General features: G+C 39.1%; 1 protein-coding gene across 1 annotated transcript; it reads left to right on the forward strand.

The window, feature by feature from the left end:
* Positions 1–8,230: 8,230 nt before the first annotated feature.
* On the forward strand, positions 8,231–12,947 carry gins3 (GINS complex subunit 3 (Psf3 homolog)). Its single transcript, NM_001016123.2, is given in 3 exon segments — positions 8,231–8,402; positions 11,125–11,358; positions 12,230–12,947. Coding segments are annotated over 3 exon segments (633 nt in total). The 5' UTR covers positions 8,231–8,234; the 3' UTR covers positions 12,461–12,947.
* Positions 12,948–15,523: the final 2,576 nt, after the last annotated feature.

A 15,523-nucleotide genomic window follows, 5' to 3' on the forward strand; every position in this document is an offset into this window, starting at 1 on the left:
CAATGGCAACATCCTCTTGTACTAAATTCTGCTCCAAAATCTCCTGAGGAGCCCAACTAATAATGAAGAACAAGTCTCCCTAATGAAGAAATATTTCATAGAATGTTTGTACTGTACCAGTACCTTTATTACAGTGATTCCCAACCTCTTGGATGTTGCTCCCACTGCCCCCAAAGCAGGTGGTTATTTTTGAATTCCTAACTGGGTAGTAGGTTTTTGTTGAATTAAAACAAGATTTACTAACAAACAAAGCTTCTTGTAAGCTGATAGTTTGTACAAAGACTACCAAAAGCCAAGCACAACCCTTATTTAGTACCGCCATAAAATTATATGATGGTTATGTTGCTCTCCAAGTATTTTTACATTTGAATGTGGCTCACGAGTAATAAAGGTTGGGGATTCCTGCTTTATTGTGATGGTGTGAAACATTATGTTTGCACCTTTTCTATGAAAGCAAATTCCCAGGCCTAGTTGGAATAAAAGCTTTTTCTAATTCTGTCTTCTTCCCATCTCTGTGTTATGAATTCTGAAATAATATCTCCTTGAGGAAAGTTCATGTATTCTTATTTAGCATAGCACCATGGGATTCCAGTCCAATCAGTTTTCCAATCCTAGCCACTGGTCTTCCAGTCAAATCTCTTCTTGGAATTCTTCTATCAGCATGCAGTATTTATTTTCTGTGGTGTCTTATGACAAAAAGCCATACCATATCATCCTTATGTTTCCCCTGTTGCATTATTCCTGGTGGCTATGCCTCTTAATGGACAAAATATATTTCTTATATGCTTCTTAAAGGTGTTATTCACCATCCAAACACTTTTTCAATTCAGTTGTTTTCAAAACCTACATAGTAAATAAAGATTTTTTTCAAGTGCACTGGTCTCTGTATTTCAAACCAGAATTAAGAGACCTGCATGTTCCTAATAAATATTGCCCTACATGTGTTCAGCAGCTCTGGGTATACAGGGGCCAGCACAGCATTTATCACCTGCCCTAAGACATTGTTATATAAATTACATTTTTAAATCAAATTAGAAAAATCATCAAAAACTGTACCTATACCAGTCCTGCTTTCCTGTATAATCTGCCCATTCTTTCCTTACTTGTAACACTTCTGAAAGTAACAGAAGCCATCACATAATCTAAAAGTAGGAACTGCTCCAAAAATTAAAAAACAGGTTAATATAGTACCTTGTTCTACTTTCAGCTGTACCTTTGGCAGTCTATCTGATAATTTGCAATAAGGATCCATCTCCCAGTAATTTTGCAGTGCGCTCATAACTCATCACATGATTTAGCTGTTCAACAGACTGTAGCCACTGAGTTATTAAATGCATAATTAATATAGAACTGGTAAGACATGAAGAGGCAGATGTAGAGTTTATTTGTCTTGTGTTGTATCCCTTGTGCTCCATACCAGCATTACGTTACAAATGTATTTTATAGGAACAGTTCAGTTCAAAAATGAAACTGGGCAAAATAGATAGACAAATAAAAATGTTTTTAATATAGTTAGGCAAAAATGTAATCTATAAATGCTGGAGTGGGCAGATGTCTAAAATAATAGCCAGAACTCTACTTCCCGCTTTCAGCTCTCTAAGCTGTCAGCAGTCAGTAACCAATCAGTGACTTGTGGGGGGGCCACATGGGATATAACTGTTCAGTTAGGGCCTTGACACACGGAGAGATTAGTCGCGCCGCAACAAATCAACATTGTCGCGAGCAACTAATCTCCCCACAATGCCATCCCACTGGCTAGAATGTAAATCGCCTGTGGGATGGCATACGCGGCGCCACGATTTGCCGAAGTGGCCAGAGTTTCCTCTCAAGGCTCGCAACAACAAAGATCTATCGTGCGGCAACTTATCTCCCCACGTGTCATGGCCCTTAGTTTGCATTTGAGTCTGACCTCACAAACTAACTGAACCGTTATGTCCCATGTGGCCCCCATAAAGTCACTGACTAAGAGTTTAGAGGCCCGAAAGCAGGAGCTCTGGCTATTATGTTAGACATCTGCTTACTCCAGCCTTTATAGATTACATTTTTGTCTAACTAACTATATTGCAGATATTTTTTATTTTCTGCAGTCTATTTTACCCAAGTTTCATTTTTACACTGAACTGTTCCTTTAAGGGTTGTAGGTGCATGGTTTTAGGGTGTCATTTTCCAAACTAGCCACAAAGACAAACAAATCCAACAGCGTGATTAAACAAATAATTCCTAGGTAACCAGGTACAAATACGGTTTCCTAGGTTTTACCTCTTGCATATTTTGGGGAGAGTCCTTAGAAAACAAAGCTTATTTTTTTTTTTTTTTTTTTTTTTAAACCTCTTGGGATATATTTTTAGAGTACTCATATGAATGACAAGTGTAATTTAATACATATATAATACTAATATTTAATAAAATGGTCTGACTATGAACTAATACTACAAGATGTTAGGTCCTGATGATTCCTAGTAATTTCTGATTAAACAGTATCTAAAACCAATGGTAAATTGTGTCTGTATATGTACAGTATTTAACTTCAAAGTTTTCAGTGTTTCAATGTGAACAACAACAGAATATCAAAGTATTCTCAAAACAGGGATGAAAAATGCCTTATCGGGAATAGGGTTATATGCTTTTTTCAGTTCCTTTATAGACCTTTGCTATTTTTATCACACCCAGCCCCCTCAGTGGATCTGTTTGACATGCTATTACAGTAATAACTGTACCGCTGATGACTTCCAGTGCCGAAGATTATGGTGAATTAGCTTCAAGGATATATTTGGAGGCCTGCTTCTCGGTTGCTGTGAATCACTAGGTTGTCCAGTGAATTTCATGTACATTACTTCCTGCTGGAACAGTAAAAAGATATAGGTCTACATAATTTGCAGGTTATGACAAAGTGGTTTCAATTAAAAAAGAGCAGAAAGAGCAAAAGAGTTCTGGTTAACCTGTTTGAGGCTCACTTTAACTGTGGCGTCATATGCCACAAAGACCTATGTTGCCACAGTTAAATATAATATGACAGAGGCACCACCAGGAAGACCAAATGGCAAAAGCCTGGGCTCCCAAGATATTTCTAATTATATATAGTCTAACTTTGTATATAAATAGTGGAGGCCCTCCTATTGTTTGGTTGATTCTTCTGCTGCAGGCACTGGCGCTTCATTCTGCCTTGTAAAAAACTGCATGGAGCCATATCACATAACTAGAATGAGCTGCTAATCCTATTAATTGTATTAGATGAAACAGCACTGAGGTCTCCTCTTTACTAATGAACTGCATTTCTGATGAGGAATAAAGATCAAAGGTGCATAATTTACACAGTTTAGAAGGGTACCTTGCTCATTAGTTCAAAATTAAAAGCATTTTAACAGAAGTATCTTTTCAGTGTTTCCTAAATGAACTGTTTATCACAGAACTCCGATAATAATGCTTTTTTACAACCCTCAAGTATTTTTTCTGTAATTGTTTAAATAATGAAAAAAAAACCTTCACTGTATGGCATCAAAGAGCTTCCTTATGGGCTACACAGGCCTGTAATATGTAATAAAATCCATGCAGTACATCTTGGTGTACAGCAGAATTATGATTACCCTGTAAAGTAATCTTTGAAAGTGATTAATTGTTATAGTAACCACTATAGTAAATCTACAGATTGACCCTAGTCAATCCCTACGGGTATTACTCTACATCACGGAGCTTGGTATAAAGCTGGATTGCATTCAGACTTGGCTTAAAATCTAGCCCACTTGAAATGCCAATAAATCGAAAAACATTAGAAAATCATGAATATTCTTTCATCCCTTGCTTACTTTCCATTACTGTTAGTATAAACTTTGCTAAATGAATGTGCTTGTGAGTTTTTTTTAGTTTGGAATCAAATGCCAAATGCACTCTTGCAGAAAAAATAAAGAGACTATGCAGATTTTATGACCCAATAAACCTGAGCTCAGGCCATAGCAATGTTAGAAAGAGCATACATTGGTGCTGGAGAACCGAGTGCTCAGCAGCCTTAGTAAACGTTTCAAAAATACATAATCAGATGCTAATTGCATCTAGGAATTTCAATACTGGGATAACGTCACATTATAAAAATGGCAACAGAGTGTGATTTTTGATGCAAGTCTGCCGTGCCTATTAAAAAAACTGTTGTGGTTACCCTAAACAAGCCCTGGCATTTAAACTACACAGATGCCTAATCAGCCCCCCACCAGCCCAATAAATAGTGACTGTCTATGGCATCTTACAGCAGCCCCTCTGGCATTTGCCAGAACCCACAGATTGCCAGTCTGGGCCTGACCCTAAAATACCAAAAAATTCAAGATGGCGGTAATCCCAAGAATTGTAAATGAGCCTTATGGGTTTTTTTGGGGAGTGTCCCTCATGAAACCAGTGTTAAAATGTACTGTTTTAGGTTTAGAAAGCACAATGCAGTAAACAGTGTTAAAGTACTGGCATAGTCCTGTGTTGGACCACAACTGAGAAGCCTGAACCCAAAACGTATGAAAAACATACAGTAGTGATATTCCAACTAATGTTTGAGCTGCTCCCCATCTCCAGTACTTTAGTCCTCATTGGTTTTCCTAAGCAATGCCTCACTGTGTGATTGCACATTAGCAAATTTACCTTTTATTCCAGGGGTCCCAAACCTTTACCTGTAATCCACATTCAAACATGAAAAGAATTGGGGAGCAACACAAGCATGACAAATTTACATAGGGGTGCCAAATAAGGGCTCTCATTGGTTATATGGTAGCCCCTATGTGGACTGATGGCCTACATGAGACTCTGTTATGCAGTATTCAAAAATAAGCACCTTCCTTGAGGCCACTGGAAGCAACATCCAAGGGGTTGGTGAGCCACTTGTTGCTTGGAAGCCACTGGTTGGGGATCACTGTTTTATTCCATTGAATTAACAGAGGGTCTTACAAAATGTTACCATGGAAATACAGTTCTAATATAGTTTAGATAAGTCAAGTTCTATGTATCCACAACAATATTAATGAGCTTGGGCACAAAGGCTGGGTGAACACACATGCCGTTACGACTTTTTCGTAGCCGTTACAACTTGCGCGAATTGTCATGACTTTTTCGTAGCCCTTACGATTTGCTTGTATATTGTCGCAACTTTTTCGTATTGAGCGCTTGTAAACGGCGGGCAAAACTTTCAGACTTTGCATGATTTTGGAAGCCTCCCATAGGACTCAATGGCACTCTGCAGCTCCAACCTGGCCCAAGGAAAGTCACGATACTGAAGCTTGAATGAATCCGAAACTTTTGTACTCGGTGCGACGGCTACGAAAAAGTCGCGACAATTCGCGCAAGTTGTAACGCTATGAAAAAGTCGCGACAATTTACGAAAAAATTGGAATGGCTACGAAAAAGTTGCAACAATTTACGAAAAAATCGTAATGGCTACGAAAAAGTTGCAACAATTTTCAAAAAAAAAATCGCAAAATACCGATCATTACGAAAAAAACGCATTCGGACGCTTTTCGGACGTTCGTGGATTAGTAAATGTGCCCCTTAGTGTGTAAAATGCAGTAACTACTGCCCAAGTACATTAATTGTGGTAGGAGCAGGCTTACTCAAACTAGATTTGTAAGCTGCCATATTACCTTATTTGTTTCTGTAAGTCATCCAAGCACTAAGATTTTGCCCAGCCTAAAGATCTTTTTTCTCTCGTTTCTGTGATACAAATGTATGTTTATGATATATTTACTTACACTAATATCAAAACTTACTCTCTTGTTTCTATTTTATATATTATTTAAAAAGGTCACAAATCTTTATTCAGGTAGTGCAAATAATTCTGCACTACTGTCTGAAATCACATTTAATGACCAAAGTCATTAAAGTGATGTCTTATGTATTATTATGTTGAGGCCAAAAATAATAAAATTATGTGGCCCCAGTTTCACAGATGTAGTTTATGCCATATACTGGAGGTAGAGGTGCTGTGAAACTATGGCCATTGGTTTAACTATAGTCCCACAACAAAACTTGCACCCGCGCCTGCACACACACTCACAACCACTATCCTCCTTAGCTAAAAGATTGTGCCACAGAGGTGGGCAAGTGTGCAGTCACACCCCCTTTCCTCCGTTTTTATGCTACTCACTAAAGTCTGTTGCAGCAGGAAAACAAGGAGTCCACAGGGCTTGCACTCTTTTCATTATTTTGATCAGAGCAGTATGTCTGTCATGCCGGAGAAGTAATTCTCTGGCATGTCCCGGGTTAAACCTGGCAACATTTGGCCTTGGGTCCACACAGAGACCCTTAATTAAACCTGCAACAAGGGACTGTGGGAAGGTGATACCCTTATCTGGGTTAGAAGACAGTTCGGAGCCAGACCATTTGGGCAGTGAAGTTGGGGCAATTGGTTTCTTTGATCTATTGATCAAAGAAAGTGAATTGTGGACATAAGAAATGCTGGGGGAACAGCTAAGAGAAAATATGGATTATAAAAAGGGATCCATATCTCCTTTGCTTTAGGGTTCACATCCTCATAAATCACATATTGGTTATAAGGTCACATGCTTTCTAAAAATACCAAACAAGGCCAGCCAATACCCACCAGTTAGGGGGGATAGTTTTCATGTTTGGTATCCTTCTGATCACCCACATATGGGTTAAAGCAAGCCCATATTTTCATAATAATATTGGATACTGTCAAGTGCCAATATTATATGACAAGAAACTGGCCTGAGAATTGCAGTCCTCTACAGGAGGTCATAAGTGATAAGTTCCTGGGCACTCCCCCCTCATGCATGCGGTAATGAGGAAGGGTCCAAGCAGGGGATAAAAGGGCAAAAGACCCAGTTACTAACAGCTCATACCTGAGGTCCCAATTCTGTTGGGGTGTGGGCTCAGGTTTCCAAACTCTTGCCTCAGGAGGACACAAAGGAAATTCCTAACTTGGTAAAGTAAATAGGGTTTCTGTGTTTTATTCCCTTTTATTTTATTTACTGTTTGCAATTTTACGTGTATGTCTCTTTTTGTAATATCTTTTAATATGTACTGTTTACTCTTGTAATATTAAATATAAAATTTAATAAGTTTTGTCCGGTTGCTCTAAAAAGATTTCACGTAGCTTGTATGAACGCTTGGGGCTAACTGTATTAACAGCTTGTCTGTGTGTAGAAGGAAAGTTGTCTGTGTATAGGCTAATTAACTAGTTGACTGCTAGCAGGAGAGTATGTTTGACTGTAATTTAACCTTTTGGCTGCTAGAGTGCTTGTTGAATTAGTAGACACTAACCCTAACTACAGTGAGAGTGTGTGATACAGTTGTGTATTGGGAAATAGTACCTGTTGTAGAGAGCACTGAATATTTATTTGGGGCGGTGGTGTGTTTGGGGGTGTCTGATGTTAGTCTAACCTTAGGTAACCTTACTGAGTGTAACCCCGTTTCCTCATCCCAGTGTCACGTGCGTCTAAGAGTGGCGTGATCGTGACAATGTCCTTATCATTTGTGAAGATTCATGTATACCAAAGGTTTCAACAATTGTGCAGCTGGCCCTTCTGGGGTGGCTTGAGGCAGTGGTGGGCAGACCCTGAAGGCCAATTAAGATGAGGCATGGGGTGAACGTTTATTTTGCCGATTCAAGGTAACAACGTATTTGCTGTCTAAGATATTATCGGGGCTATGCAGAGAAAAAGGTTGAACCTCCAACTCGGGCTTAAACTGAAAAAGTCTGACAACCTCTATTATACGGACTAGCAGGTAAAAATGTGGCTTTGAGCCATTGTTATATAGGAAAGCCTGTATGTTTTTCCATAAACGGTAGCAACCCTAATTAAAGCTGTGTCTCTCAGCTCCACAGGAGATAGAATTATGATCTCAAACGCAGTCCTGGTTAAGGAAATGATCACTCCTTAACACTCACTGCTGCATCATCGTAGTACTAGCAAGGCTCAGACGACTGCAATTGCAAACTCATTCCTCCAAACTAAGGAATATTATAAGGCTAAAATAATATTGTATTACACAACTTAAACAATGATGTTATTAATCAGATTACCAAGCCGAAAACAAACACTAATTGAATCAAAACCAAACAACCACAAGATTTCACGATAGTTCAGACTACAGCAGAATACATGACACTATGAAAACGAGGCTTGAGACGCGGTAGTGGGCAGGACCGCAGCAACGCGGGAGATTCATTCAATTTGTGGTGCTGCAGCCATTTTCGCTAGCTGGTTCCCTTTGCAGATTGGTAGAAGAGGATATCATTCATAATGTGGGAACCCTACATGCCAGTTGAGCCCGGCTTGGGCAGGGAGGAGAATTTCCTTTCCATAGAAGATTTGTTAATGTCACAGGAAAAATTACCTTGCCGTGTAGAGAGCGGCTTCCCTCGGCTCGGCTTCCTAGAGAAAGGTGGTGACAGCGACAGCATCCCTGAGGTGACTTTGGGTGATGCAATAATAAATGTAGCTTTTCTGGGTGGTCATGGATTCATATGGGCAATCCATCATTGTGCTCCTGCAAATTTACCTTTCATTCCATTGGATTAACACTGGGCGTTTTAATGTGTTGCCTTTGAAAATGAGTTTACTTTAGCAGTTCTATTATAGTCAAGTTCTGTGTAGCCACAACAGCATTAATGAGCTTGGGCACTGATGCTGGGCAAACAGGCATGGCTTACAGCAGTGATCCCCAGCCAGAGGCTCATGAGCAACATGTCACTCGCCAACCCCTTGGATGTTGCTCCCAGTGGCCTTAAGCAGGTGCTTTTTTTAAATTGGAAGCAAGATTTGGTTGCACAAAAACCAGGTTTACTGCCAGAAGAGTCTCCTGTAGGCTACCAATCTACATTGGGGCTACCAAATAGCCAATCACAGCTCTTATTCGGTACCCCAGGGATGCTCCCCAGCTGTTACTACATTTGACTGTGGCTCATGGGTAAAAACAGGTTGGGGAGCCCCGGGTTACAGACTGTCCTGCAGTTAACCTCAGGTGTTCAGTTGGGTTAGGACTCTATGTAGGCCAATAAAGTTCATTCTCACATTTCGGCAAACTAAGTACAGATGCTGTGTGCCTGGGGGGAATTATTGTGCTAAAGCGGAGACAAGAGACCGTGCTTCCAGAAAAACACAAGAACTGAGAAGTGAGTGTTCCAACTGAGTGCATGCAGTTTTAGAATGGTTTACCTTGGGCCATGGGTTGAAATCCTCCTGTACGTTCTGTGACAGGCAGGTGGCATGGACAAGTGTTTCTCCACTGACTGGGTAAACTGGTTTGCCATCAGTCTTAGTGCTGTTGGTACATGGTGCACTTTTTGTCTGGCTAAAAATAACTTCAAATTATTGCCTCCCGTAGACATGACAGTGTCAGTAAAGGTACTCTGTAGCCAAAAAATGCTCTAAATAGTGTTTCTTGGCTTAAGAACTATTGGACATTTGGGTAATTTCTAATTGGTCTGGGGCACCCAGTACAAGAAGCCAGAAGGGGTTATGATGTAGTAAAGGTACAATTACTGGGAGTTGCCAAAATACTAGGCACCCCCAGTGACTGTAATCACTATCTGATACCCCAGGCCAGTAATCCTGTAAGCAGAACTGGGCCAGGGTAACTGCGAGCGATCCTCTTCCTCCTGTCTTCTTTCTTCTCGATCCTGGGACCAATACATGTGCAGTACAGTGAAAAAGCAACATTTTTTTGTTAAAGTTTAGCTTTTCACTCTACTGCATAAGTGCAAGCTGTGCAAAGAAAGAACGAAAAGGATAGCTTGCACCCAGTTAATGTATGCTTATTTTTCCCCTTAGGGGCACTGGCACACAAGGTTTGTTGCCTGTGGGGAATCTGTGCTACATACAAATGACAAATCTGCTGAAATTACCTTTCCCTTCACTTGAAATAGTTTATATGCGGTGATACAGCTTTTTTTTATGCCTGAACTTTTCAAGTGATTTACATGCCATGATCCCCACATTGTTACCCACGGGTAACAAAACTCCTTGTTTGCCATTTCCGTAATGGACAGGGAAAAATGTCAAAGAAAATGTAATTGAAAGCAACATATCATTATACGTTAATTAAAAATGTTGTTGTTTTATAAATGAGAACAGATTGGTCCAGCACAGTTGTGCATAACAGGCTGTACATAGACCAGAAGGATATGAGGAAAAGTCTGTTAAATAGTATATTTAGATTTGACATTGGTGTAAAAAATTGTCATTTACAAGTGAATCACATTCAAGAACATCATTAGAATATTTGATCTGAAGTAATGAAGTAATGGAAACATTTTGGTACTAGTAAAGTATTGCAAATGGCACCTCTATCTATCTAATTATCTTTATGTGTATATGTATGTATATATATATATATATATATTATAAAAATGCAACTCATCCCATGAATCAATCAAAACCAATTGGGGGCACATAGGTGAGTGGCTTGGCTTATATTATATACTATATACATTACTCCAGCACTCCATTATATAGCTTCAAGAGAAAATTAAAAACTAAACCAAAGCTATATAATGGAGTGCCTGGGTAATGTGTATAGTATATAATACAAGCCACTCACCTGTGTGCACCCAATTAGTTTGGATTGATTCATGGGATGAGCTGTATTTTTTTGTATATATTTGTGTGGTAAGGGGAAGTGGCTATTCCCTAATTGAATGCTTGCTCTCCCAACCTCGCCCCTTTAAGGATAGCCTTGCAGTTTTTTTTTTTTTTGCAAGAAGGTGTTTATAAGCTTAATTGCGGAATGGTTTCTTTGGAATAGGTCATGCCATATAAAGAGAAAAGCAGGTATGGTCTTTCTTCCACCAAAGAAAATATACTCTCTTTTTCGCTAGGTTAGGACTGACGCAAGGACACTGCCTTGACGGGCGCGTCAGCTTATGCATACTTTGTACAAACCGTGTAATGCAACGTGTCTCTTTTCACTAAAATGCAGACATTTTTCCTTCAGTGTGTGCAAAATTGGTTTTTAATTTTCTCTTGAAGCTTGAAGTGTGTACCCTACCATGTAATTGCCTTATTCAGTACTACATAATGAAATATTAAGCCTCCCTTGCTTAAAATACCAGTTTTCATCTTTTGTATCCAAGCAGGTGTTATACATAATGACCACTGAACTTAATTACTGTAATAATTCCTTTTTTGTTAGGGTAGCAAAATGGAACTTCCATTATGGCTGGCGAAAGGTCTTTATGACAACAAACGGCGTGTACTTTCGGTAGAGCTACCAAAGATTTACCGAGAAGGCTGGCGAACTGTTTTCAGTGCTGATGCCAATGTCGTGGACCTGCACAAGATGGGACCTCATTATTATGGCTTTGGCTCCCAACTTCTCAACTTTGACAGTCCAGAAAACCCAGAAATTGCAAAGACAATATTGCAGGTAATTATTGCATTGTGGTAATTATTTCAAGTTTATGTTAAAATTTAGCTGCAGCATGAAAATATTTTCTTCCTTAGGTAGCACAGTACTATTCAAAGCAACATGAAAGTGCCCTTCAGTGCAAAGCCGTTCAATTCAGGACCCAGACTTTAGGAGTTTTGACTTCCTGGAAATTCACATCATTAATAAAGTTATTAAAAAATTCACACTATTTAAATAAAGACCTTTAAAGAAGTCGGAGCATGGGTCTAGCTAGAATGAATATAGTTACTTAGCACTTATATTTGCCTATTAGCACTTATATTTGCCTATTTGTGTCTGTTAGTTACCCCTCCCATATAGATTGTAAGCTCTACGGGGCAGGGACCTCCTTCCTCTTGTGTCCTCGACTCTTACCTTATTGCTGCTGTATTTATCTGTATTTATTATTATACTTTGTATTTATCTATTATCTTATTAACACCCTGTTTGTATTAATGTATTCTACTGTACAGCGCTGCGTACATAAGTAGCGCTTTATAAATAAAGATATACATACATACATACATACATTAGATGGGTAAAGGTTAGGTAAGAGGTAAGAGTTTATCTATGAGTTTTGCTTGGTCCTTGTGCTTTTCTCTCCAATTTCCTGTTCATTTTGTGGCTGGATATTTCCTGTGGAAACTACTTGCCACTGATAACTGAATGATAAATGCTATTGTCAGTAAGAGGTGTTGTATAGATGGTTTGAACCTGTAGCTTTAAAGGAAATGTAAACTGTTCTAGAATAAGGAATGATTTTTACATTGCTGGCTTGTCCATACAAAGACAGCTATCAAGTTGGCTGTAAGTATATTGCTTTATTCACTCAGTTTCCATTCCTTTCCAGACATTTGTTGGACGTTTCCGTCGCATTATGGACTCCTCTCAAAATGCTTATAATGAAGATACCTCAGGGCTAGTGGCACGACTAGATGAACTGGAACGCAGCCTGTTCAAGGCTGGCCAAAGAGGACTGAATGCATTTCAGAGCTGGGAAAGAGGAAAGGCTGCCCAGATTACTGCCTCCAGCTTGGTGCAGAACTATAAGAAGAGAAAATTTAATGAGGCTGATGTTTGAACATCATCATTTAAGTACATTTTCTTGTATTCTAAACCTTTGGTGATCAATCAGGATTTTTTTTTACTTCCAGAATCAAAAGTGGAAACTTACAGCTGGTATGAATGGAAATCTGCTGCAATACTTGGCAGATGTTAAGGTTTGGACTGATACCTTTTGTACTGACTTCAGCTACGCTGTTTAACCCGCAGGGTTGCATGTTTTGTGCAGTAGCGGGAGTATGTTACTCTTCATGTGGAGTCTTCAGTAAACACCATGTGGTGCACAATCTGTCCTTTTCCACTACTACTAAAACTAAAATATTCCAGTTTTTAAATGTTTGTTTGGTTTATAAGTCTCCAGCTGCAGTATATCTATAGTAAAGACTCGCCTTGTCTCTTGAATTGTAAAGAATAAATATTATGCAGATATATGTACTTAGGGATATTTTCATACAGTAACTTTTTGAGATGTTCTATAAATACATTTTTTTAATGTTATAAAAAAATGTGTTTAATACTCAGCTCTTTATTTAACAAAAAGAGATTGTAAAAACCTGTTTTATTACTTCATGTATCTGATTTAAAAGATACAGAATTTAAAACTGACCGGCCCTGGTTACTTTTTTTTCAGAGTACAATGCTGCCATGTTTTTACTGGTCTTAGGTGCCCACTTATAAATTGTACCTCACCAGTTATTTCCTTTTTCCTTTAATAGACAGACAGGGAACCATACAATGATTGAATAGAAATAAATACAAATAAATTAATTACAGTTCAGATTAAGTATTAGGAGAGGAGAAGGGAGGTACCTGTCCCACGTGGCTTACAAACTAATTATTGGAATTAGACTGTAAGCTATTTAGTCTGTACCCATTGCGGGCAGAGGTGTAAATGTATGCACATATCCATGTAACTTACAGTGGTGTGAAAAACTATTTGCCCCCTTCCTGATTTCTTATTCTTTTGCATGTTTGTCACACAAAATGTTTCTGATCATCAAACACATTTAACTATTAGTCAAAGATAACACAAGTAAACACAAAATGCAGTTTTTAAATGAGGGTTTTTATTATTTAGGGAGAAAAAAATCCAAACCTACATGGCCCTGTGTGAAAAAGTAATTGCCCCCTGAACCTAATAACTGGTTGGGCCACCCTTAGCAGCAATAACTGTAATCAAGCGTTTGCGATAACTTGCAACGAGTCTTTTACAGCGCTCTGGAGGAATTTTGGCCCACTCATCTTTGCAGAATTGTTGTAATTCAGCTTTATTTGAGGGTTTTCTAGCATGAACCGCCTTTTTAAGGTCATGCCACAACATCTCAATAGGATTCAGGTCAGGACTGTGACTAGGCCACTCCAAAGTCTTCATTTTGTTTTTCTTCAGCCATTCAGAGGTGGATTTGCTGGTGTGTTTTGGGTCATTGTCCTGCTGCAGCACCCAAGATCGCTTCAGCTTGAGTTGACGAACCGATGGCCGGACATTCTCCTTCAGGATTTTTTGGTAGACCGTAGAATTCATGGTTCCATCTATCACAGCAAGCCTTCCAGGTCCTAAAGCAGCAAAACAACCCCAGACCATCACACTACCACCACCATATTTTACTGTTGGTATGATGTTCTTTTTCTGAAATGCTGTGTTACTTTTACGCCAGATGTAACGGGACACGCACCTTCCAAAAAGTTCAACTTTTGTCTCGTCGATCCACAAGGTATTTTCCCAAAAGTCTTGGCAATCATTGAGATGTTTTTTAGCAAAATTGAGATGAGCCATAATGTTCTTTTTGCTTAAAAGTGGTTTGCGCCTTGGAAATCTGCCATGCAGGCCGTTTTTGCCCAGTCTCTTTCTTATGGTGGAGTCGTGAACACTGACCTTAATTGAGGCAAGTGAGGCCTGCAGTTCTTTAGATGTTGTCCTGGGGTCTTTTGTGGCCTCTCGGATGAGTTGTCTCTGCGCTCTTGGGGTAATTTTGGTCAGCCGGCCACTCCTGGGAAGGTTCACCACTGTTCCATGTTTTTGCCATTTGTGGATAATGGCTCTCACTGTGGTTCGCTGGAGTCCCAAAGCTTTAGAAATGGCTTTATAACCTTTACCAGACTGATAGATCTCAATTACTTTTGTTCTCATTTGTTCCTGAATTTCTTTGGATCTTGGCATGATGTGTAGCTTTTGAGGTGCTTTTGGTCTACTTCTCTGTGTCAGGTAGCTCCTATTTAAGTGATTTCTTGATTGAAACAGGTGTGGCAGTAATCAGGCCTGGGGGTGACTACAGAAATTGATATTGAAATTGAAAATTGAAATTGATAAACCACAGTTAAGTTATTTTTTAACAAGGGGGGCAATTACTTTTTCACACAGGGCCATGTAGATTTGGAGTTTTTTTTCTCCTTTAATAACGTAAACCTTCATTTAAAAACTGCATTTTGTGTTCAATTATGTTATCTTTGACTAATAGTTAACGGTTTTTGATGAGCAGAAACATTTAAGTGTGACAAACATGCAAAAGAATAAGAAATTAGGAAGGGGGCAAATAGTTTTTCACACCACTGTACATCAGACATTGGAAGTTGAATCAGTTGTACTGAAGAGATGTGACTTGTTGCCATCATAGAATGCCATATAGACAATTAGCAAAACATTTTCTTTTTTTATTGATGCAGTTGCCCTTTTTAACTGTAAGTAAGGTGGAAATTTATAAGAGCAACAATAATCCCACTGCAAAATGGTAGGAGACACAAACTGGTGCAACGTTAGTAGCCGAATGGAAGCAAATCCAACATCCATTTTCCAAAATCTTGAAGAAATTCTTCCAAGAAGAACTGAGGATAATATAGCAGCAAAAAGGGGCAAATCCATTACTACCCTTGGTTTCATTGACAAGCAGACCTGCTCTCTACTGCAGCTCTGTGTAGCTGCACAGTGTTGGCCCTAGTGCAGCTACACAGAGTAGAGATTGGCGTGAAAATTGCATGCATTTTCTGGCCAATCTCCATCTGTGAAGCTGCCCTCAGGCTGACTCTGTGCCTGTTAGTAAACAGTAAACTCCTATTCGTTGACCTAGATATTCTTGCAACTTTAGCT

The sequence above is a fragment of the Xenopus tropicalis genome, chromosome 4, assembly GCF_000004195.4.
Source record: "Xenopus tropicalis strain Nigerian chromosome 4, UCB_Xtro_10.0, whole genome shotgun sequence".
Lineage (NCBI taxonomy): Eukaryota > Metazoa > Chordata > Amphibia > Anura > Pipidae > Xenopus > Xenopus tropicalis.